At 41.9% G+C, this 24,101-nt stretch overlaps 1 protein-coding gene across 1 annotated transcript in view; it reads right to left on the reverse strand.

The window, feature by feature from the left end:
* The window catches only part of SRBD1 (S1 RNA binding domain 1), a 164,312-nt gene that overhangs the window by 65,705 nt on the left and 74,506 nt on the right, over positions 1-24,101 (reverse strand). Inside the window, exon 16 of the mRNA XM_083605025.1 lies at positions 1,150-1,232. Coding sequence (XP_083461151.1) covers positions 1,150-1,232 — 83 coding nt within the window. The remainder of the gene's footprint in view (positions 1-1,149; positions 1,233-24,101) is intronic.

The following is a 24,101-nucleotide window of genomic DNA, read 5'->3' on the forward strand; positions in this document are numbered from 1 at the left end:
TGGGTTCCAAGCATCTGGTAATTAATAGTATTTTTTTTTTAGTATGTTAACTTTTGTACGCTTTAAAGTATGGTTGTGAACCCACCTTGATATTGTTTTATCTTTTTGTAAACTGCTTTGAGGGTTTTGTTTTTCTGCTTTTACAATCAAGCGGGTATAGATTTTATGCAACAAATAATCAGTGCACCTGACTCTCAAATATTTGGGAGAACTCTTAAGTTTGACAAACTGCCTCCTTAACAGTGTCAACTTGGTGAGAAGGATCTAGCAAATATGAGATTCACTTCCTGAAGTCTGGACATTTTTGAAGGCCTAGTATAACCTAACACCCACAAACAAGTTGATAGAATTTTTGTTGTTTAGTATTGTGGCTAAAAACCACAGCTGCTCTTCTGCTTTTGAAACACTGAAGGTGACCACTAAAGCTACTGTAAAAGAAGTAAATACGATTTCCAGTGTTTCTTCCTGCAACCCCCATGCCACTTTCCACACTACATTGGATGGTCTCCCCCAATGAAGGGAAAAAACCATCAGATTTACACTTTTGAAAACTGGTTTTCATTGCAACGGATTACATGTTCGTGGCTAAATACTATTTACACCACTGCCAATTTCAAAAACACTGGAAATTTCCACTATATGCTACCATACGTATTTGCTCAAATGCATTTTTTAATCATTAAAATGTTTCCACTTCATATTTAATTAATTTTAAAGGTATGGGGAATAAAGGCTCCCGGATCAAATAGCTGAAGAAATGTCATAGACAAGGATATAGGCCAATAGCCTCTGAGTGGAGAATCAATATCTTATAGTGTTTTCCCAAGAGGGCTTAAAAAAAACCCAACCCATTGTTGTAGCAACGTGAAAGAGAGAAGGCTTTGGGGATCAGGTTACCAGCCTGATCTGATGTTTTTAATAGACAATAAATCTGGCTGCAGCCATCGCTAAGTCTCAGTCGCAATCGTTAAAGCCAGGGAATTTTTAAAGAAAAAACCTGCACCAGGACTTATAAATATTTATTACCATTCCACAAATCTTTTAAAGCAGACATATAACTAGTTGACACTTAATTACCAAGCACTGTTTCAGTGTTCCTTCATATCAGGTTGGATTATACTTAGATTAAAATGATCTGCACTGCCTTACCTGGTACATTCCAACTCCAATGTGTTTGGGCTCAATTTTCACTAGCTCAGCTAATGGGTCCTGTACTCGTCTCGCAATGGAAACTGGGGGGGGGGGGAGAAAAGAGCAAAAAAATTTAAAAATAAGAGTGGTGTCCCGTGAAATGTAGGACTAAGTAAGTACATTTTGTTGCGTCTGTCCAGTGTTGGTAACTTTCATTCTGTGGAGCAAGAAAAATAAAGTTACAGGATACCAGAGGTGGGCGTGGGGCGTGGGGGAGAGTGTCACATGAAAAAATGCCATTTTATTGTAAAAATATGTAGCACATTTTCTTCAAAGCACCTCTAGAAACTAATCCCATCATGTAAATTTTTTTGAGGTCTACTTTTTAAAAATGCAAGTAAGAGATTAAGTAAGAGGACATGCCTCCGTAATCAGATATCAACACAAACACACCGTTAACCAACTTTTGAAGCAAACATAAAATTAGCTTAAGCAAATTACATAAATAGTTAACAAAATTTATTTTACACCACATTTTGAGCTGAAAATCTGGGTAATTTAGTAATTTAGACAATCAGAACATAAAATATCAGATTACTGTGATGTGTGGCCCTCTTAATCAGTTGCTCACTTTTCTCAATTTTTTAAAAAAAGAACACTTAATATTTTTTGGAAATATTTCCTAGGAAACCGTTTATAAATCTTTAAATAAAGAAATGAACAAAAATCTATTTTTCATTCAGTAGAATTAATCAATTAATGGATGCTGTGGATAGATTTTGTTAATTGAACATTTTAGGAAATATGAATTTCAATTGTAGCTGCCCTGTTCTGTGAAAGTATCCAAAGTTATAATTTTACAAATATTCTAGCTACATATCTTAAGTGAGACAACATGTGCAAAATTTATACATCTGAGTTGAAATGGTTGTTTTCAGCACACAGTTTCAAAACATAAACGTTATCATGCATCATATATGCTCTCTTATACTATAGTCATCAGTTACCTCGGTCACATAAAGATAAAGGTAAAGGTATCCCTGACCGTTAGGTTGTCACGGACGACTCTGGGGTTGCGGCCCTGATCTCACTCTATAGGCCAAGGAGCCGGCATTTGTCTGCCGACAACTTCCAGGTCATGTGGCCAGCATGACTAAGCCGCTTCTGGCGAACCAGAGCAGCGCACGGAAATGCCGTTTACCTTCCTGCCGGAGCGGTACCTATTTATCTACTTGCACTTTGATGTGCTTTTGAACTGCTAGGTTGGCAGGAGCAGGGACCGAGCAACGGGAGCTCACCCCGTCACAGGGATTCGAACCGCCGACCTTCTGATCAGCAAGTCCTAGGCTCTGTGGTTTAGAACACAGCACCACCTGCGTCACATACATTGCACTAATATTCACTAAGCTTGTGCATCAACTGCAACCAGATATCTGACACCGTGTGAATGGTCCAATCTTCCTGTTGCATTGTTGTTGCTAGTCCTGGATAGTTTATTGTGATATACAGTGGTACCTCTGGTTAAGAACTTAATTCGTTCTGGAGGTCCATTCTTAACCTGAAACTGTTCTTAACCTGAGGTACCATTTTAGCTAATGGGGCCTCCCACTGCTGCCACACGATTTCTGTTCTCATCCTGAAGCAAAGTTCTTAACCCGAGGTACTATTTCTGCATTAGCGGAGTCTATAACCTGAAGCGTCTGTAGCCCGAGGTACCACTGTATTTGCATAGTGTTTGTTCAAGCACACAAAAGTATGCACACACTCCTTGGCATGTCCTCAAATGACAATACCGTGATATCACTGTAACCAATATCTCAACTCATTTCTCATCAAATAGTAACCCGAGAACAATGTTTTCTCAAAACGGTCTATATATCTCTATCTATAAATGTTGCAATTCCGCAGAGAACAAACATTATTTATTTTATCATTAGAGCTGCAATAGCTAACAGATGGCCAAGCCAATTAAACACTTTTAGTTGACTAACATAGATCACAGAATCATGGAACTGTAGAGTTGCAAGGGCCTCCAAGGATTATCCAGTCCAACCCCCCTATAATGGTGGAATCTCAACATAGATTGAGGTAGGTAGGTAGATAGATACACACTCACACAGAGTTGTCCAATTAAGTGGGAGCATATTTTGAGCTGGATCAAGATTTCACTGCTGACAATGGAGATTTCAGATTCTACCCCTTCCCTTGCAGTCCTCAGTGTACCACTGCTCTAAAGAGTCACCAACAGATTAAAACTGTTACTCCATAAATTGGCCTCCCTCCACCTCTGCCAGCTGGACTGCTCTGCTAGATCAGTGGTCTTCTGGGGACAGAATGAATTTTTCCCTTGGCTCTGCACCCCGATCACACATAGCCATTTGGCCTTTTCAAAGCCCACACTAAGAAGATAAATGGAGGGTTTTAAAAGCTTAATTTTTAAACTTTTTATTTATTGTATTTTGGGGTGGAGAAATCCCAAAGCCAGGGAGTTGCAGGCATTTGTTTCGATAATTTGTGTTAATAGAAAGGAAGCTGCCTTATACAGAGACCCATGGTGCGTATAGTCCAATATTCTCTACACTGACTGTAGAACTCTCCATGGTTTCAGACAGAGGTCTTATTCCAGCCCTACCTAGAGATAACTGGGACTTGAATCTGTGAAAAGCATGTGCTCTACCACAGAACTACAGCCCCTTCAAAGCGCCTTGAATGAGCTGCACTGCTCACTCTGTAATTCTCAAACTGTGTACTATGAGTAATTAAAGGCTCAATTTTGTCCAAAGCATCCACACACAGAGCGAACAGGCAACTGAATCTCTGGACAATTCCTTGTTCTAGCCTTGAATCTTTCCAATCAGTCATTGTGGGTAATTCTTTTTTGGTGCGACGGGACCATTCAATCGCTCCCAAAGCCTAATTACCCATCAGCAAAAGATTCTCCCTGTCATAGCTGCCCATCACCAGTGCCGGATTACGTATAAGCTAAACAAGCTATAGCTTAAATGTAAAGGTAAAGGGACCCCTGACCGTTAAGTCCAGTCGCAGACGACTCTGGGGTTGCGGTGCTCATCTCGCTTTACTGACTAAGGGAGCCGGTGTTTGTCCGCAGACAGCTTCCGGGTCATGTGGCCAGCATGAATAAGCTGCTTCTAGTGAACCAGAGCAGCGCATGGAAACACCGTTTACCTTCGCGCCGGAGCGGTACCTATTTATCTATTTAGCTATAGCTTAGGGCCCCACAATTAATATACTTCTTCTTAATTGTATTTCAGTTCAACAATTACTTTGATAAAATATGTATTTTGTTATGTGCAAATGGCTTTAGATAGCTATTAGGTCCATAAATTACCATATAGCATATATTCAACACAAAAAACAGCGACAATTTGTTGTTGACAAAGGACAGCTGGACATATAAAGGGCTCCATTACCTTCAGTAGCTGAGGGCCTCATCAAACCTAAATCCGGCCCTGGCCATCACAGTCAGGGTTGAGGACTGCATAGGAACACACAAGAGGCAGAAAGACTTCACTGCTTCAGCAAGGTCACACCCCAAAGAGGAAGACATGAGTAGTCCTTCCTGTTCAGCAAGGTCGAACAGCCAACCCAGGTGGGTAGTGCTATTCTGAAGCCTGAGAGTATGTCACTCCAGGAAGGTGTTTGCAGTGTGTTGGTACGCCTGGCATGCTATACCAGGAAGTGTCCATGTCAACTTTTGGGCCCTGCGTCTCAAATTCAATTCAGTATTACAAGTAACAATCTGCTGCGTGCGTTTTCCTTCCCAAGCCTTTCAAGTTCTTGTTTATGTATCTGCTGAGTGGGTTTCGTTCGTGATACTTTTCAATATTCCAGAATGTTCCAAAATTCATTTCTGATAGCTGAGGATGGGGGAGAAATTTGATTCGATTTGTACTCAAAGGCGAGCTTACCTAATGCACAGATACCGAAAGAGGTATGCAAACCAAAACACAGCCGTTCTTTGAAGTTCACACTTCACTGAATTTTGCAATCCAGTTCTCCAGCCAAGCAATGTGTACAAAAAAACTAGGTTAAAAGTGTGCCTGCGTTAGTGAAAACTACAAACAAACTGTATTAGGATACATTTGCACCAAATGCTGGTGAATTTTCACAAAGACTTAAAAAAAGAAGAAGATATTGCACAATGATGTGGAAATGTGGAGGAATGGACATAGCTTGGGAAAATGAGAAACTGAAATTGGAATATTTGCTCATCCCTACTGACAGCTCACCGCATGAGGTGGCTGCGCAGAGAACCAAAGGTTCTCAGTTCAAGACCCTGAAACTCCTGTCAACTGGTACAGAAATTTGGCCAGGGAAAAAAGTAGCTGCGTTTTATGGAAGCAACCGACCCTAGAAATTGTATCCATGCACACATGTAAGTATTTCATGCAATTCATATACCGTTTGTTTGCAAAACCCCTCAAAGTGGTTTTACAAAAAGAATAAAGCAATAAAATCAGTAAAAAAAAACAACTGCTCAAAGCAACTATTTAAAAAAATCAAATAATAATCAAAATAACGATAAGCTAAAAACAGATGAAAACATTATATGTATCTGGGTAGGCTTGTCTAAACAAAAGTGTTTTTAGCAGGCGCTGAAAAGTACAGTGAAGGTAGCTTGCTGGAAGTTAACAGGCAAGAAGCTCTAAACCAGGGGTCAGTAAACTTTTTCAGCAGGGGGCCGGTCCACTGTCCCTCAGACCTGGGGGAGACGACAACTATATTTTGAAGAAGAGAGAAAAAATGAACGAATTCCTAAGCCCCACAAATAACCCAGAGATGCATTTTAAATAAAAGCACACATTCTACTCATGTAAAAACACCAGACAGGCCCCACAAATAACCCAGAGATGCATTTTAAATAAAAGGACACATTCTACTCATGTAAAAACACGCTGATTCCCGGACTGTCCGCAGGCTGGATTTAGATGGCGAATGGGCTGGATCCGGCCCCCAGGCCTTAGTTTGCCTACCCATGCTCTAAATTGTAGCCACTAGAAGATCAAGAAATGCAGAATGACTATACAAGGCACCTATCCTTCCAAGTGATCTCTTGACCATTAGCTACAACAGAGTTTCAGAAAACGATGATGTTTACCTTAGCACATAATTACAAACACACTGCTCTGAAAGGGTCCCAGGCATTTTGATAGAAACTGATGCTTCAAGACAAGAGAACAAACCCAATACGTAATTGTTTACGTGAGATCTCTCCAGTACCACAACACAAAGGCACGCACCTATGCACACCGCAGAGAGCTGAATTCACAGGTCTACATCCCCACCTTCCGATAAAGATGCATAGTTAAGGTTAAGTTCACTGCTCGGTCACGCACAAGTTTTCACATCCTTTATTACAAGTTTTAACATACACCGACAATGGCAGCTCGCAGGCTTGGCTTAGAAAGAACCACACTGGTGTCATCCGATCCGCCAGCTTCTATAACAGAGAACTTGTGAATTCAAAGGCTTTCACATATGCCTTTCTTGTCAAAAACACAAAAGGTTAATCAGTGCAAGCAGTACAGCTTAGGAGAGAAATGCTCTCCTATAATAATCACACATATAATTACCAATTGGAGCTCCAGTGGTAAGAGATCAAGAACAGTCTTTAAAAGGCGGTGTTATTTTACCAAAGAAGAATGGGTGAAGAGGTAACAAAGGGTTGGAGTAGACGGTTTTGCTTTGTTTTTGTTTTTTAAAGGAAGAGGAAGACAGGAAGAAAGTTGTGAAGGGAAGCCCAGTTGCAAACACAGCCTAGAACAAATTTATCTGTGTATGTTCAGAGACGCACATATTTATTTGAAGTGCAGCCCACCTTTACATTAGGCACAATCAGAGCAGCCAACACAAATTAAAATAAAATTGCGCAAATAAAATACAAGACTGATTCTAACAGACACAATATATGCCTAACATCAAATAATGTAAAGTGCCATAATACACTGACGTAAAAATTAACAGCAAAGTTTGAGTCCTCTTTCGGTAGCCAACACTTTATTTTTCTCTTAATTTAAAAATAGCAAATAGAGGGGATTTTTCCTTGGCACCACCCTCTGCTGCCAACAATTAATATTTTCCATTTATTGTCTTTCTTTTCTTTTTAAAAAAGGATTTTTATTCTTTTCATTAAACATTACGAACAGCAAATATAACCACGCAGAATTATTTCAGTTACAAGCTGGTACAAAGCAAAGCACAGCTGTTTTCCAATCTCAGCTTCTGCTGCCAACCACTGACATCCTTGAAAGCCAACAATGGTGAATGGGAATATTAGAACAGCCCTGCTGAATGACGCCATTGGCCCATGTAGCCCAGTATCCCCTTCTCACAATGGCCAACCACATGCCTATGGGAAGCCTGCAAGCTGGGCATGAGCGCAATTGTCCACTCTTCCCTCATGATTTCCAGCAATCAGTGTTCAGAGGAATACTGCCTCTGGCAGTAGAGAGAGAACATAGCAGGCATGGCTCCTAGCCACCGACAGCCTTACCCACCATGAACAGAACTAATCCTCTTTGACAAATCCCTCACAACAATTCCATGAGTCAGATTAGGTCAAGAGAGTACCTCTCTTCACAACATCATGGGCCAGGATAGCCTTGACCCTGACCTACATGCACAGCGTTATACACACATAAAGGTAAAGGGTCCCCTGACCGTTAGGTCCAGTCACGGACAACTCTGGGGTTGCGGCGCTCATCTCACTTTATTGGCCGAGGGAGCCGGCGTACAGCTTCCGGGACATGTGGCCAGCATGACTAAGCCGCTTCTGGCAAACCAGAGCAGCACACGGAAACACCGTTTACCTTCCCGCTGGAGTGGTACCTATTTATCTACTTGCACTTTGACGTGCTTTCGAACTGCTAGGTTGGCAGGAGCAGGGATCGAGCAATGGGAGCTCACCCGGTCACAGGGATTCAAACTGCCGACCTTCTGATCGGCAAGGCCTAGGCTCTGTGGTTTAGACCACAGCACCACCTGCGTCCCAATACACACATAGATGACCCCTTTTCAGACCTTTGGGGGTCTACCACAAAGATTTGGGTCATGGCCCAGCTTCTCACCCCACTTGGCCACACACAAGTTGAACACACAGAGAAGAAGAGTATTGTGACTGGCACAAGTTGAACCAAAGAGCTTCATAGTGGAGTAGGGATTCGAAACTGGGTACGCCTAGTACTATTTTGACATGCTAACCACTGTACCACACTGCTTCTGAACATCCCCAGAGGGACATGGTTTCTGTTCCACAAAAGCTGATATATTTGTTCATCTTCATGACACAACAAGATTCTATGCTGTTGTTTCTTGCCACAAACTAACAGGACTTATACCACAGGGATTCTTTCCCTGGGAAAGAATAACATTAATAGTTATTATACACATTTTGAAATATTCTAACAAAATATTAAAGTGTTGAGTAGAATTATTTTACAACACATTAAAATTAACTGACTTCTATATCTATTTTTGGGCGCAAACTAAGAGACACATTTCTTTTTAAATGCTTATACTAATCTTGAATAGTGTTTTCATTCACAGATATTGGATTTTTCTTTCCAAAAGAAAAATATAAGGAGTTAAAAATAAGTATGATGATGATGAGGCTAGAGATTCTGTTTAAAAAGTTTCTTTTAAAGGTCAGCTGGGACAAACATCAAAGCACATTCATAATCTTTAAAATAGTGTTGTCAAAACAAGACATCTGAAGGCTGGAGGTGTGAAGTGAATCTTGTGAAGTCAGACCATGCTTCTTTTAAAATTAAAAAGAAATAAGAGTGATATAGTGTTTTGACTTCTACACGAGGCTGTTTCAGTTTATTGAGGAAACATAACCTGAAGATTCCTCCTGAGAAGCTGAGGCAAAACCTTTTAGGTCATCAATTAGGAATAAAACACGATTGCAACATCTGGCATGACAACAGCATATTGTGCTGTCATGCAGGAAACCCATGTAAAATTTCATGGCTGGAGGGGAGGGGAGGAGCCAGGTGGCAAAGCGAATCTCATACACACACTTTTCACCTCGCCATCTCTGGCATACAATGCAGATGTTTCAGTACGGATACCATCTTATCATCCAGATAGCTTGGGGCGCCTTGCAAAAGAAGTGATTTAATAACAGTTTGGTGGTCTCAGTCCACCTCCATGCTACATATTTGACATGACAAAGCCACCGCACAGTTTTAACATTTTTGCCCATGAGCAGTGAAGTGTCTTGACAGTGCTGTTGGGGAGAGAGGGAGGAGGCTCTGAGGAGCTCGTCTTAAGCAAAAACCAGAACAAAACGAAAACCACAAGCGAATAATGTCGACTCCTTGCCTGGCTAACAAACTGAGTTACATTCTTCTTCCTCAAAGCACTGTTAATTCATTCCTTCTCAGGAGTGGTATTTTATACCCAATTTTTTACAGTAGCTGAAACAGTGGTGCTACAAACACGTTAGCTCACAACCAAAGGATACGCAAGCAAAAGATGTCCACATACCCTAATGCAAATACAACTGGAGGGATGGTTTCTAAGGCGAAAAGGAAGGAATAATTTTGTGTTGTGATTTTATCTTGTGAGATCTACAGGTATAGGGCAGTGTACAAATTAACAACGACAACAATTTTCTCTATTATCTTTCCTCATCCCTCCCACTTTTCTTCATGTGTCTCATCTATTTCCTAGAAAAGGAAGTCTGTTTCTCGGGCAAGGACCTGCAGGCAGGCAGGTTTGGTCACTGTTATTTTGCTATATACTGTACAAGAGGAGCAGCCAAAGTGGTGTGCTCCCGATGTTGCTAGACTAGGCACCATTTTAACTACCCCTTCTTTAGGACTAATGAAAATGTGCCCTGTAAAGTAAACTGGAAAACTGACTGCTTTCTTGACCAGGAAATAGAACACTAGACCCACAGATGGGGAACCTAGGTCAAATTAGAGACAATAATACTACAGCGTTTCGTTTTTAGGAGTTTAAGCTATTCTGTTGAGGATGAGGAATCATTCCGTAAGTTGAGCAGACACAACCAAGAGGGCGTGAAAACACACCACACGCTATACTAGTAATGCAGGGGGTATTTGGGTGCTCATGCTCACACAGATTCTTTGAACGTCAACTGCTGTCCAAAGCACACAGACATTGTTCAAGTCAACTACAGCTCCCATCATCCTGACCTGAGCTGGCTGGAGCCAAGGGGAGCTGAAGACCAAAACACTGGTAGTAAATTGGGGAAATAAGTTGTCTTGTGTGGGTTACACCCAAAAAGCAGCCTGAAAATGCATCTGTAATAAAAAATGGTAATAAATAATAGCATTTAAATGCTCCTTACTATGTATGGGGACGCGGGTGGCGCTGTGGGTTAAACCACAGAGCCTAGGACTTGCTGATCGAGAGGTCGGCGGTTCGAATCCCCGCGACGGGGTGAGCTCCCGTTGCTCGGTCCCAGCTCCTGCCAACCTAGCAGTCTGAAAGCACCCCAAAGTGCAAGTAGATAAATAGGGACCGCTCTCCAGCGGGAAGGTAAACGGCGTTTCCGTGTGCTGCGCTGGTTCGCCAGAAGCGGCTTAGTCACGCTGGCCACATGACCCGGAAGCTGTCTGCGGACAAGTGCCGGCTCCCGGCCTCTTGAGCGAGATGAGCGTGCAACCCTAGAGTCGGTCACGACTGGACCTGATGGTCAGGGGTACCTTTACCTTTACCTTACTATGTATGGCATCCAGTTATGCGGCTGCCAAACACGGGCTCCATAGGGAGATGTACTGAATAATAATAAAAATGTAAACATCGCCACTTCATGCTGAGCACTGCAGTTGTGGGTGGGGAAAATGTTTCAGCATAAAGATGGCAATATCTAAAACAGGCTTGAAACGGTTTGCCCATATTTTCAGAATGCCGGCAAAAAGAAAACCATGACAAATTGTAAAAGATTCATCGGAAGATAGATCACACCTAGGAAAATCTTGCTTGGAATACATGAATAATTTAGAAAGGGGTCTAAAATTTGCTTACACTTTTTGGGACTCGGGGGGGGGGGGAAATACATCTGGAAAAGGAACAATGAAGAAAATTGTTACTATAGCAGCAACGAGTCCTCTTGGCTTGTACTTTTAAATAATAATATGCATAATAAACATTAAACATGCTTTTTTCAATTTATATTGAAAAAGTAATAAAATATTACTTGATTTGGCTCACTTACGTCCCTTTCCTCATATGGGGAGATATTTGTAGTGGCATGGAAAGCACTGTTTCATCATATTAACAGAGGCCGCAATCCAGGGAGTGTTAAAATTAGGCACAGAGTTGTGAAAAGGGAATAGGGAGACACATAACCCCAGTGTTAAAATGTTGGAAGTTGGGAGTCACCCAGTGAATTTGATTGGCAGGAGACAAAGAGAAAGCACTCCATATAATTCTGTGTAATAACTTTGAGGAATACGCTGCCATAAGGTAGTGATGCCCACTAGCTTGGATGACTTTAAGCCACCTGTTAAAGGAGGACAGGTCTGTTGATGGTTACTAGTCATGATGCCTATAGACAACCTCCGGGTTCAGAGGCAATATACCTCTGAATATCTGCCTTTGGGGAACAACAATGGGAGAGGGACGCTGTCCCTATGTCCTTACTGAGGGCTTCCCATAGGCATATGGTTGGTCACTGTGCAAAACGGGATGCTGGACTAGACAGGACGTTAGTTTCACCTAGCAGGATTCTTCCTAGGTCTCAGAAAGTGTCCCCTTAGAACCCACAATTCTCTCCCTCTCTCATCATCTGAATTCAAAACACACTGAGAATGTACAGTTTGGATTTTTCCAAGGGGGAAATGCCACCAGCACAGAAAAGAAATCTATAATTTCTTGGTGGGTTAATCCCATTAAGTTTTGTGGGGCAATGTATAAGACTGGCAATAAGCAGACTTGGTGGAGGAGTGGCAGAAGTCTTTCTCGCCAAGAAACAGGGCCACCAAAGGCTGACCTGTTCCTCCAGTCCAACAGTGACAATACACCTTAACACCTATCGGTGAAGAGCTGCCAGACACTTCTGTGCCAAAAATTAAAAGTGCTGTGCTTCAGGAAACAAACGTGCCCATGATATTGGGTAGACTATCAGACACCAAGTAGAATGCCTTAGGGTAGGCATGCGGGCCTTGGAGGTGAAACCAGTTGCCAAATGATGACCAGTAGCAACTACCCACCATATCCTATGAGCCACACACTACAGGACTGGCTTTTGTTGTTTAGTCGTTTAGTCGTATCCAACTCTTTGTGACCCCATGGACCAGAGCATGCCAGGCACTCCTGTCTTCCACTGCTTCCCGCAGTTTGGTCAAACTCATGTTGGTAGCTTCGAGAACATTGTCCAACCATCTCGTCCTCTGTCGTCCCCTTCTCCTTGTGCCCTCCATCTTTCCCAACATCAGGGTCTTTTCCAGGCAGTCTTCTCTTCTCATGAGGTGGCCAAAGTATTGGAGCCTCAGCTTCAGGATCTGTCCTTCCAGTGAGCACTCAGGGCTCATTTCCTTAAGAATGGATAGGTTTGATGATCTTGCAGTCCATGGGACTCTCAAGAGTCTCCTCCAGCACCATAATTCAAAAGCATCAATTCTTCAGCGATCAGCCTTCTTTATGGTCCAGGTCTCACTTCCATACATCACTACTGGGAAAACCATAGCTTTAACTATACGGGCCTTTGTTGGCAAGGTGATGTCTCTGCTTTTTAAGATGCTGTCTACATACAGGACAGGCTACATACACACAAATTCACACCCAAGCTACTACAGTTTAGCCTAGGGACCCTGGAAGCCCCCTACAACTGGTCTGCACAATCTGTGACTTGCAAAGCCAAATGCAACCTACTAGCCATGTATGGTTACTCACCAGAAGGTCTATAAACCTTCAATTTTTGCTGCTTCAAAAATTGAGAGGGATGAATGTCAAGCATCTGGTGCACTACAATACAGAACTGATGAGCTGCATTCAACTTAATAGGTCACAAGTTATGCCCTGCACCACACCAGCTTTGTATATCATAATGGCAGACTCCCCCCTCCCTTTTTTGCTGCAGTACCAACCCTTTCTTCACAGGTTTCCCCTCCTTCTTGTGGTATTTAAGGCCAAGATAATAGGGGGGAAATGCCTGAGGAAAATAGTAAGAGGAGGAGGAGGAGAATCAGTTTCTCCCTCTTCTCCTTCTCACAGTCGCGGAACACAGATCAAATGTTTGCAATCAGATATGCAAGCTCTTTGCTGGATTCCGTTCTCTTAAACAAACACTTTGAACATAGTTACCCTATAAACTTAAACCACTTGCCAGGCAACATCAACTGAAATGGCTTCACCGTTCTAAGCCAACAAGAACGGTTGTGTATTGAAATATTATGAGCCTTCCAGATGCTAGTGGAATGGGCACGATTTTACAAAATGACCATATAAACAAACATATGACAACCACAAGCTATTAGATGAGGATTAGCTCAACCTCAATCTTCCCATAAATAAGAACATTCTGCTTTTTTTTTGTTTGAGCCTTGGTCGTTTCTCCGTGTCGAAATGTGCAAGTACAAAACATATGTTGCACGCCTGCAGATTATATTTGCTTTGCTTTAAAAACCCAACTCAACGTTTTAAAATGGTGTCATTAAAAGAATTCTTAATTAAAGCTAAATATATACACCCATTAAGGTACTCTGAGAATAGGGGCAAAGTGTGCAGCTGCCATCCTTTTAGGTAAAGGATTTCAGCACATTATCTAACACAGCAATGGGAATTTTTCAACCTACTTCTTGGGTTTGAGATTAATTCTATGCCATAACAACCTTTATAAAGTTATCAACAAATTACCCTACTCCTTTGACATTCTGCCACTCGTCACAGTGACCAAGGAACAGAATTCAGGAACAGACTGTGTAGGAAGTAGTGTAATGGATCTCAATGGCTAAGGTCCAGAGAATTCCCCGGGCTCCTCTGATTTCTGGAAAAAGGGTCTGATATCTCTAGCAAAAGGTTGCTGAACTTCCCCCACATTCAACCCAAGATCAACTTGCCAGATGAAGCTCTGTTATTTTCTACTTTTAAAAAAAATTAAAAATCATTTTGGTCCAGTCTTGGTGCCGTTTCCTGGAATGAACAAAGTACAAATTCGTCTCTGGCTCCTTCCAAACTTTCTGTGTTTTTGTATTGCTGAATCGAAAGGTTATTTTCTGAAAAAAGCTGATTTCTGCCTGATAATATGAAAGAACTATTATGTGTATCAATTATTACTATTATTATTATTAATTAAATTTATATGCCGCCCGCCATCGGAGGATCACAGGGCAATTTATAGTATAAAAACATGAAAATATGTAACACAATAACAAACTTAACAATGGCCCCCCCCCGAGAGAGAGAGAGAGACCAGAACTACAAATACATAAGAAACAACCAAAAATGAATGCACTGCATTTGGGAAGCAAATTAACAAAACGCATAAAATCATGAGAAACAAGAATGATGTAAACGTGGTTGACTCTAATTAAAACTTAAGCATGTAGTAACACCTGGAAACACCTGGTGTCATTTATTTATTTCTATACCACCAAAATGGAGGGAAGAAATACCAAAGCAGTGAAGAGAATAAAATCAACAATAAAATTACATTCGTAAGTGCAAAACTGAGTGCAGTCAAAAGACAGCAGTCATACAGTCAGTCTGAATGCATTCTCATTTTGAACCACTATGAGTTTATATTGAGTTGTATTAATTGTGTGATGAATTTGTTTGCTTTTCACCTCATTTATATGCTATGCTGTCCTGATATCCCTATGGTAACTGTAATGCTTGTTCATTTTTATGCTATTTTGAACCACTTTGGAGGCAACATTGTTGTTGGAAAAGTGAAATACAAATATTAAATCAAACCTCTTTACTTTCTGCAACACAATCAAATGTCTGCCATTCATTCCTATGGGGAAATGTAATGTTTGAACAGCTTAGTTCTCGAACCTTTTGGCTCCCAAACACCGCAAACCCGGAAGTGACAGTTCTGGTTTGTGAACTATTTTTGGAAGCTGAACATCCGACAGGTCTTCCGTGGCTTCTGATTGGCTGCAGGAGCTTCCTGCAGCCAATCAGAAGCTGCGCTTTGATTTCCGAACATTTTGTAAATTGAACAGACTTCCGGAACGGATTCCGTTCGACTTCCAAGGTACGGCTGTACTGTGAACATGACTACTGTTGTCCATGGGGAGAGAGGAGGAACAGCAAGGAGAATGGCTCCAGGTGTGGGTAGGGGAGGGAGACTGTTGTATAAAGTGGTGGAACGGAGGCAGCCTCATGTTAAACTTACCTGGTCGCCACAGCAGACAAGGACTTCCAAATAGGCAAGTGAGTAGACTAGCAGAAAAGGAACAGAACTCTCTGTCCCTTCTCCACCAGACCACTTGATTTCCATGGTGGCCTCAGGCAATGGGAAGCCCAACCCTCCCTCCATCAGTCTGTTTTTTGGGGAGAAATCCCAATCTCCTACTCCCAATAGCTAATGCTATCCCAAGTTCCCATGCTCTATGGGAGGGGTCAGCAAACTTTTTCAGCCGTGGGCCAGTCCACTGTCCCTCAGACCTTGTGTGGGGGCTGGACTATATTTTTTTTGGGGGGGGAGAACGAATTCCTATGCCCCACAAATAACCCAGAGATGCATTTTAAATAAAAGCACACATTCAACTCATGTGAAAACACACTGATTCCCGGACAGTCCGTGGGCCAGATTTTGAAGGCAATTGGGCCGAATCCGGCCCCTAGTTTGCCTACCCCTGCTCTATGGCCAGCATGGAAATGCAGACTACTAGCTTATTAGCAGGCTAGCAAATATTTCTTCTCCTTTAGAAAAAATAAATACAAAAACTGCAATCTGGTAATCTTTGTGGTCTTATTTTCAAGGATGGGAGGAGGAGGGATGAAGTGGGAAGAGGATGAAGGACGGGGATGGAGCCTGCCCTCTCCTCCTATCTGTAAGATTTCAGGGGCTTTTGCTTGCCCACGATAATATTTACTCAGTGATCGATTGTTCAGGTTTCTTGTGCCGCAGGAGATTTCTATCCTGTTGACCTGAATTTCACCTTCTAAGTAAAGGATACAGTAAAATATACAGTAGTCTTTGTGTTGAGAATTTGCTCTCAGTAGGGCAGGATTTGTGGCACAAATTTGATTCCTCATACATCTTCTTGGCGGGGTTAAAATGAGACTTATTTTAAGCAGCTGCTCAACAGCTGTACCTCATCCAAAACTCAATTCTGCAAAAGTTGTCAGGTTTTTGTTTTGAAAAGATTAGAGTGTGGATTACTTCTGACACTATAAAACTGATAACCTGCAACATGGCTATGATTTATAAAAACAAAACGACAGTCTTCTGTTAACAAAAAGGGAGATTTAGAATAACTAATTGAATGAATTAATAAAATGAATAAAATGTGGAAATACTTAAAAAATACACAATAAGCAAATATATTGTGTAAACTAGTGGGGAGGGGGACGACAAGAAACATGACTCTACAAATGTGTACAACCTACTTAAAAGCTAAAACTAAAACTAGCATTTTTAATTATCTCGGCTTGGTAATGAAGCAATTCTGAAAGGAAATTTACAAATTATAAGCAGGGCAATAAGCGACCCGATTTCTAAAAGCTAAACTGCAATGCAGAAACCTCTCCTTTAGTAAAGCCTGCATTACCGGTGCCAATTAAAATATCATCTCATTTTTCTGTATAGCTGTAATCCTAAACACAGTTAGAGAATCACAGAATTGTAGAGTTGGAATGGACTCCAAGAGTCATCTAGCCCAACCCCCTGAAATGCAGGAATTTCAGCTAAAGCATCCACGGCAGATGGCCATCCAACCTCTGCTTAAAAACCTCCAAGGAAGGAGAGTCCGACACCTTTCATGGGAGTCTGTTCCACTGCTGAACAGCTCTTACTGTCAAAAAGTTTTTCCTGATGTTTAGTCAGAATCTCCTTTCTTGTAACTTGAAGCCATTGGTTTGAGTCCTACCCGCCAGAGGAGAAGAAAACAAGCTTGCTCCATCTTCCATGTGACACAGCCCTCAAGATATTTGAAGATGGCTATCATATCTCCTCTCAGTCTCCTCTTTTGCAGGCTAAACATACCCAGCTCCTTCAACTGTTCCTCATAAGGCCTGGTTTGCAGACAACTGATCATCTTGGTCATCCTTCTCTGCACACTTCCCAGCTTGTCAACATCCTTCTTAAAGGATGCTCAGGACTGGACACAGAGAACAAAAGTAATCCAAACAATCACCACCACCCCAAAATATCCAGGAGATCCTTTCACAGATAGTACTGAACTAATCTGAGATTAATTTAGTGTTTCCCCACCCAATGATTTTTGCCATCGTTAACATTTAACAATATTAATCACAATATTTTCCATGATTGCCTTGCAACTAACTGTTGATTTTAGTACTGATTTGAGTCAGATTACTGATTGTTATCTAGATAAAATAACACAGAAAAATGTGTGCTAGAATTCCGCTTTATAGACTGCTATCATGGCCTCAATGAAATCACGTTGCAGAGTAAGGTAGTTGCTTACAATGTGAAGTATTCCAATGGTCGTGGAAGTCTAGTTCTGTAGTATTCACTCCTTGTGGAATAAAAATGTAAATTGCAATGGAATATACATTTATACCAGTTGTTCGAGGTTTTTTTATGAGATATTAGACACAAAGGGTCTTGTAAAAGTAATAAGAGCACTTCAGGACATTTTAAACAAAGGATATTGTGCCACACATCATTAAATGTGAAGCATGTGAAAATTATTTGTAAAAGATAATAATAATAATAATAATAATAATAATAATAATAATAATAATAATAATTATTTGCGCTGCTCACTATTTATTTTAGGGGTCAAGTTCAACCTTTTAAAATTACTTCTATACATGCTTTAGTATCTCTTAAGGAGGCTTAGTTACTTTCCTTTCACAGATGGTACTGTTTCACTTGCCACTCCTACCATTGGAGGGTGGTCCATTAGGGCAAATGGGGCACTGCCCCACCTGTGTCACTCTGCCTTTAGCCAGCCCCCACCTGCCTGCCCAGGCTGCGGCACTGCCTCTCAGTCTCCTCCTCCTCAATTTCAGGGTCGCCCTTGTAGAACTCAGCCGCAAGGAGGATGAGGAGAAAACTAGAATTGGTTGGCTCTCCCTGCCATTGGTTCTGGCTTCACCTACTGTTGGTCTCTCTGCCTTCTGCCCAGTCAGTCCCAATGGACTACCTCTGGTGCCTTCATTTTATTGATTTAGATCATGCCATCCAATGTCCTTGCTCCTTAACTATGGTGTTCTAAATAGAAGAGGAAGAAATGGAGGCAGTGAGAGATTTTACTTTCTTGGGCTCCATGATCACTGCAGATGGTGACAGCATATCATGAAATTAAAAGACGCCTGCTTCTTGGGAGAAAAGCAATGACAAACCTAGACAGCATCTTAAAAAGCAGAGACATCACCTTGCCAACAAAGGTCCATATAGTTAAAGCTATGGTTTTCCCAGTAGTGATGTATGGAAGTGAGAGCTGGACCATAAAGAAGGCTGATCACTAAAGAATTGATGCTTTTGAATTATGGTGCTGGAGGAGACTCTTGAGAGTCCCATGGACTGCAAGAAGATCAAACCTCTCCATTCTGAAGGAAATGAGCCCTGAGTGCTCACTGGAAGGATAGATCGTGAAGCTGAGGCTCCAATACTTTGGCCACCTCATGAGAAGAGAAGAACCCCTGGAAAAGACCCTGATGTTGGGAAAGATGTAGGGCACAAGGAGAAGGGGACGACAGAGGACAAGATGGTGGGAGAGTGTTCTCGAAGCTACCAGCATGAGTTTGACCAAACTGCGGGAGGCAGTGGAAGTGCCTGGCGTGCTCTGGTCCATGGGGTCACGAAGAGTCGGACACGACTAAACGACTAAACAACAACAACATTGGTAACCACATCCAAACATGGAAAAAATCCAAGGCGAGAAACTCATAACACAGGCATATAAAAACAATAAGACAGTAAGGCTCCAAGACAAAAACCAACAGCAAAATTCACCTGGAAATGTCAATCTACATCTAGTATTTACCCACTTGAGACCGGAAGGGGATGTAAACTCAGTGGAGGGGCATTTGCTGTGCATGCAGAAGATCCCAGGGTCAATTCTTGGCATCTCCAATAATTACGGAGAGTTCTCTGCCTGTCAGTGTAGGCAATACTGAGCTAGACGGACCAATGGTTTAATTTGGTATAAGGCAGCTTCCCTATGCTCCCTGTATTCTGTCCAAGTTCCTACAGTTTGTGGCTGAGTGCAATGCTAGGATTTGTGGCACCAGTTAGCTTTGACAAACCACTGAACTTTATGCTGACACAGATTTTTCTCCTTTCCTTTCCTTTCCCCACCCTGCCTTCATTCTTCCCAGCATCTTGGCTACCTCAGTGGTTTCCCAACCAGACCTTGCCAAACAAACAGAACCATTAGAACAATGCAGAAATTCCAAAGCAATGCAGTTTTAGTCACAATATATTTTGGTTCAAAAGTCTTGTTTTCTACTCTCACAACGGGAGACTTGGATCAGGTTTTTGCTTCAGGACTCACATTTATTCCCCATTAAATTTGTCTGAGGGGAGCCTTCCCTATCAAATTTGCCTCACTCGCTTAGCTTTGTAACCCGGGGTCCTCCAGATGTTGTTGGACTACAGCTCCCATCATTCCTGTGCTCTGGCCATGTTGGCCAGGCTGATGGGAGCTGTAGTCCAGCACTTTCTAGAAGGCTACAGGTTAGCCGCTCCTGTTATATACAAATGTACCACAACTAACTTGAATATATTGTAATATTCCATGGAGTCTTTATATCCTCTGATGCTACATGAAGAGCCAAAGAAATGTATTTCTAGTACGGCAGAAACCGGACACTTGTTTTGATGATGCAAAACTCCCTCAAATACATTGCAGCTTATATAATAAATATAGTGGCCTGGATCCAGAAAGCTCCTTGAAAACATTTCTGCTTATGCAAGGAGAGGGTTCACAGATTCCCTACGAATCTCCCCACCCACAACTTCAGCTGCTTTCACCACTTCACAAGCACACCTGATGCCCTTTCCAATCTCAGGGACATGTTTTGGAGGGTGCAAAGGGTTGAAAGAGCAAGGTGAAAGGCTATTTTGTGCAAACAAAATTCTATTCATAGTGCTTTGAGTCCAAACTAGCATTATTTATTTAGATAATTTATATACCACACAACATTTTTAGCAAAATCTCCAAGCAGCTTACGCAGATCACAAAATATTACAAATATAATGCAAGTTTATATATATAAACACCACCTGTGCAGGATAACTCTTCTAAACATCAGTGCAACCATATGAGTAATCAAATGGGTTTTTAAGAGATGTTTAAAATTTCAACAAATGATGCTTCCCAAATCTCTTTTGGGAGCATATTCCCAAAGGTATATCCTGAAACCCTAGGAATCTGTGAGATTCCTAGGTGGCAATCTGCTAGCCATGATTCTCCTCTAATGATCACTAGGAGTGGTTTGGTTTGTCGTCAGGGAGGTAGTCTATTACGGTACATATCCTAAAATGATGCCTGATAGCATCTCAGAATAAATCTTGTCTTCCTCAGAGTAAACCTTGCCCATCCCACAGTAGACTTTATCTATTTAGCAGAGTAAATAAAAATGGCTCCATTTTGCAGTCTATGGCCCAGTCTGCACTTCCCAGTAAACCAATATTTAATAATTTACCATGAAAAAGCCAATCATGTATGCTTTGCTCCTCCTTGCTGGTGTGGAACAAACTTTTATCCCTGTCACTGCATTCTGTCTAACCTGGGGGTTATGGCCTATTTCACTCCAAATGAACTAAGATCTGTAACTAAGATTTTCTGCTTTGCCTATGATGGTTTATTTGGGTGAAATATGCCACAAACCCCAGTTCAGACGTAAGGCTAAGCCTTATGGTTTGCTTCTCCTGCGTTACAGCCAAATGAGTGAAATTGGCAGGTTCGCTAGAAGCCATTACGGTTTATTGTAACACGCGAATTAGGCCTTTATCTCCTCTTATCCTCTCCAAGAAACAGCTAGTTTCACACTTGAGCTGAAAAGGCTTGACAGCATATTACACTGACTAATAATAATGTAGCCTTTTTAAAATATGTTTCTAATCCCGAGTTAATTCACGTTGGCTCTCTGTGGTTAGCTGCAAGTATTTTCCACTTAAAACCACCTCTCTCCAGTGCTCCGTTAAGTGTACGACTTTTCTCTGGCAAAGTTTTCTAAAAGTGACCTTCTCTTCCAAAGCAGCCAAAGGGGAACAGTGCTCTTTTAAAGAAGCCGAAGAAATTAGCTCAAGTAGACATAAAGGCACTATGTCCCACACATCTAATCATCAAATGGTTTTACTTTCCCTGAGATAAAGTCAAAAGAAATTATATTGTCTCCGATCTTTACCTTCCATTTGCTGGGCACTGTGACAGCTCTGAACGGTACATCTCTATCTGTAAAAGCACCCAAGGGTATAAGCCCCTGTAGCATGACAGTCTTAAAAGTCTTAACAAGCCCCAAATGCCTAAAAGGCATTCTCTTGCAATGGGAAGTGCAAGTGGTTTGCTGAACTTTGAATGTACAATAATCCAATGTATTCTGCCCTGTGGAGAGAATACAAGCAGATGGGACTTGACAATGCTAAGCCAAGCTGCGCTGCATGACCTTTTGCTCTCTTTTTCTTTCCCTTCACTCAGGAGCCATCCTTTTACTTATCCAGGCAGCTCCTTTTACCCATAGTTAGTACCTCCATTCAAAGGCTCGCCTCTGATGCACCCTGCAGAATACCTTCCCAACCTCTAACCCAAGATGCATTCAGGGTAAGTCTACACCAGCGCTGCCCCCTACTGCAGTGGTGAAAGTTAATCATTTTGCGGAGGAACACACAAAACAATCTGCTGGAGATGGAGGGCTGGTCTCCAAAAGACTCCAAAAGAGTCACCAAAAAGAGAGGAGCAAAGAAACAAGGAGAAGGGCTGTAGTTCAGTGGTAGAGCATCTGCTTCTCCTGCAAGTAGTTCAATCCCTTGCATTTCCAGGTAAGATGTGCAATGTCCTCTGTTACTAACCATGGAAAGGATGCTGCCAGCTCTGTCAATGCAGACAGTACTGAGCTAGATGGACCAATTGGTCTGACTTGGGTAACCGGTAGATTCCTGCACTGTTTGCTGGTAAGAATTGCTGGAGACACACAAAGACAGATGCATCTGTGACTAAGAATGATGAGAGGCACTTTTCGTTCTACCTGAACACTGAGGTCCAGCTCCAAGGGCTTTCTGGCGGTTCCCTCACTGCGAGAAGCCAAGTTACAGGGAAACAGGCAGAGGGCCTTCTCGGTAGTGGCACCCGCCCTGTGGAACACCCTCCCACCAGATGTCAAAGAGAACAACAACTACCAGACTTTTAGATGACATCTGAAGGCAGCCCTGTTTAGGGAAGCTTTTAATGTTTGATGCATTACTGTATTTTAATATTGTGTTGGAAGCCGCCCAGAGTAGCTGGGGAAACCCAGCCAGATGGGGCGGGATATTATTATTATTATTATTATTATTATTATTATTATTATTATCCAAACTCTAATAAGAGGCAGGGCAGTAAACATGCGGTTGCAGCTTGATGCAGCAGCATCCAAACAAGTTGCCCAAATTCTGCACAGAAAGGTATTTCCATGCAGGAATTATTGCAAAGTTTGCCTCTTGAAGGCGTTCTTTTTTTCCACTTTGCAAAGTGCTTTCCAGTGCATGCACAAGCAGTGAAAATCTATTATGCATGATTATCTACGGGGTAGTAGTTAGAGTGCAAGACTAGGGTCAGGGAGACCCAGGGTCAAATCTTTACTTAGCAATGAAGCCCACTGGGTGAGCTGGGGCCATCAACATCTCTCAGCATAATCCACTGCATAAGGCTGTTGTGAGGATGAAATAAGGGGAAGGAGAACTATATGTGCTGCCTGGCGCTCCTTGAAGGAAAAGCAGAGTACATTAACAAGCACCATCTACGTACAACTCTTTTAAATAAATTAAAACCAGGAGCCTGCTACTCAGCATTGATCAGAAATTCTAAGAAATCACTGCAGTTTTGAAATCAGTGCCATTTGAAATGGTCCAGTTCATTCAGTTGTATCCACACATAGAGGAATACCTGCTCCTGCATCTCAGGCACCATTAAAAAATTGGTTACTATAGATTAAGAGGTGCCCAGATGCATAGCAAGCAAAGAAAATAGCAGGAGATACATGTTTTGTTTATGGAAATGCCTTTCTTTCAGGAAGGAATAGAAGACTTGCTTCCGAGATAATTGGAACTGGGTAATTCATGAGATCAGGACATGGGATACGGGAGAGATTTTTTACTGTGTCAGCCCATTGGTCCATCTACCTCAATATCGTCTACACTGACTGGCAGTAGCTGTCCATGGTTTATGGCAGAAGTCTTTTCAGGCAACATTTCGCATTGAACCTGGGATGTTCTGCATGCAAAGCCAATAATCTAACACTGAACTACACTCCACCCCTCAATTTCACTATAAATCAGTCCAAAGGAAATTGGCTTGAAGAGACATTATGCCATGTACATTCTAACAACTAACTTCTGCCACATGGCAAGACAAGAGACAGCTCTGAAGCTGGACACAGGCTCCCAGGCTGCTCTGACTAGCTTTTGAGCAAAGCGAGTTCATCTTGAAGGCATCGCGGTGTAGGAACAAAACCAGAAAAAAGTGTGCAGTCTCTGCTTTAATAGGTGAAACAGAAATTAAAATGAAAGTGTCCCTCTGTGCTTCGTTGCACTAACTTACAAAAGTAATACAGACAAGCTATACTAAGGAGATCTCTTTTGACATAGGCTAGTATAAATGCGCTTGTCGGTTAAGAGGAAATGCCCTTTC

Source organism: Podarcis filfolensis (genome assembly GCF_964270895.1).
Source record: "Podarcis filfolensis genome assembly, chromosome: 3".
Taxonomy (NCBI): Eukaryota; Metazoa; Chordata; class Lepidosauria; order Squamata; family Lacertidae; genus Podarcis; species Podarcis filfolensis.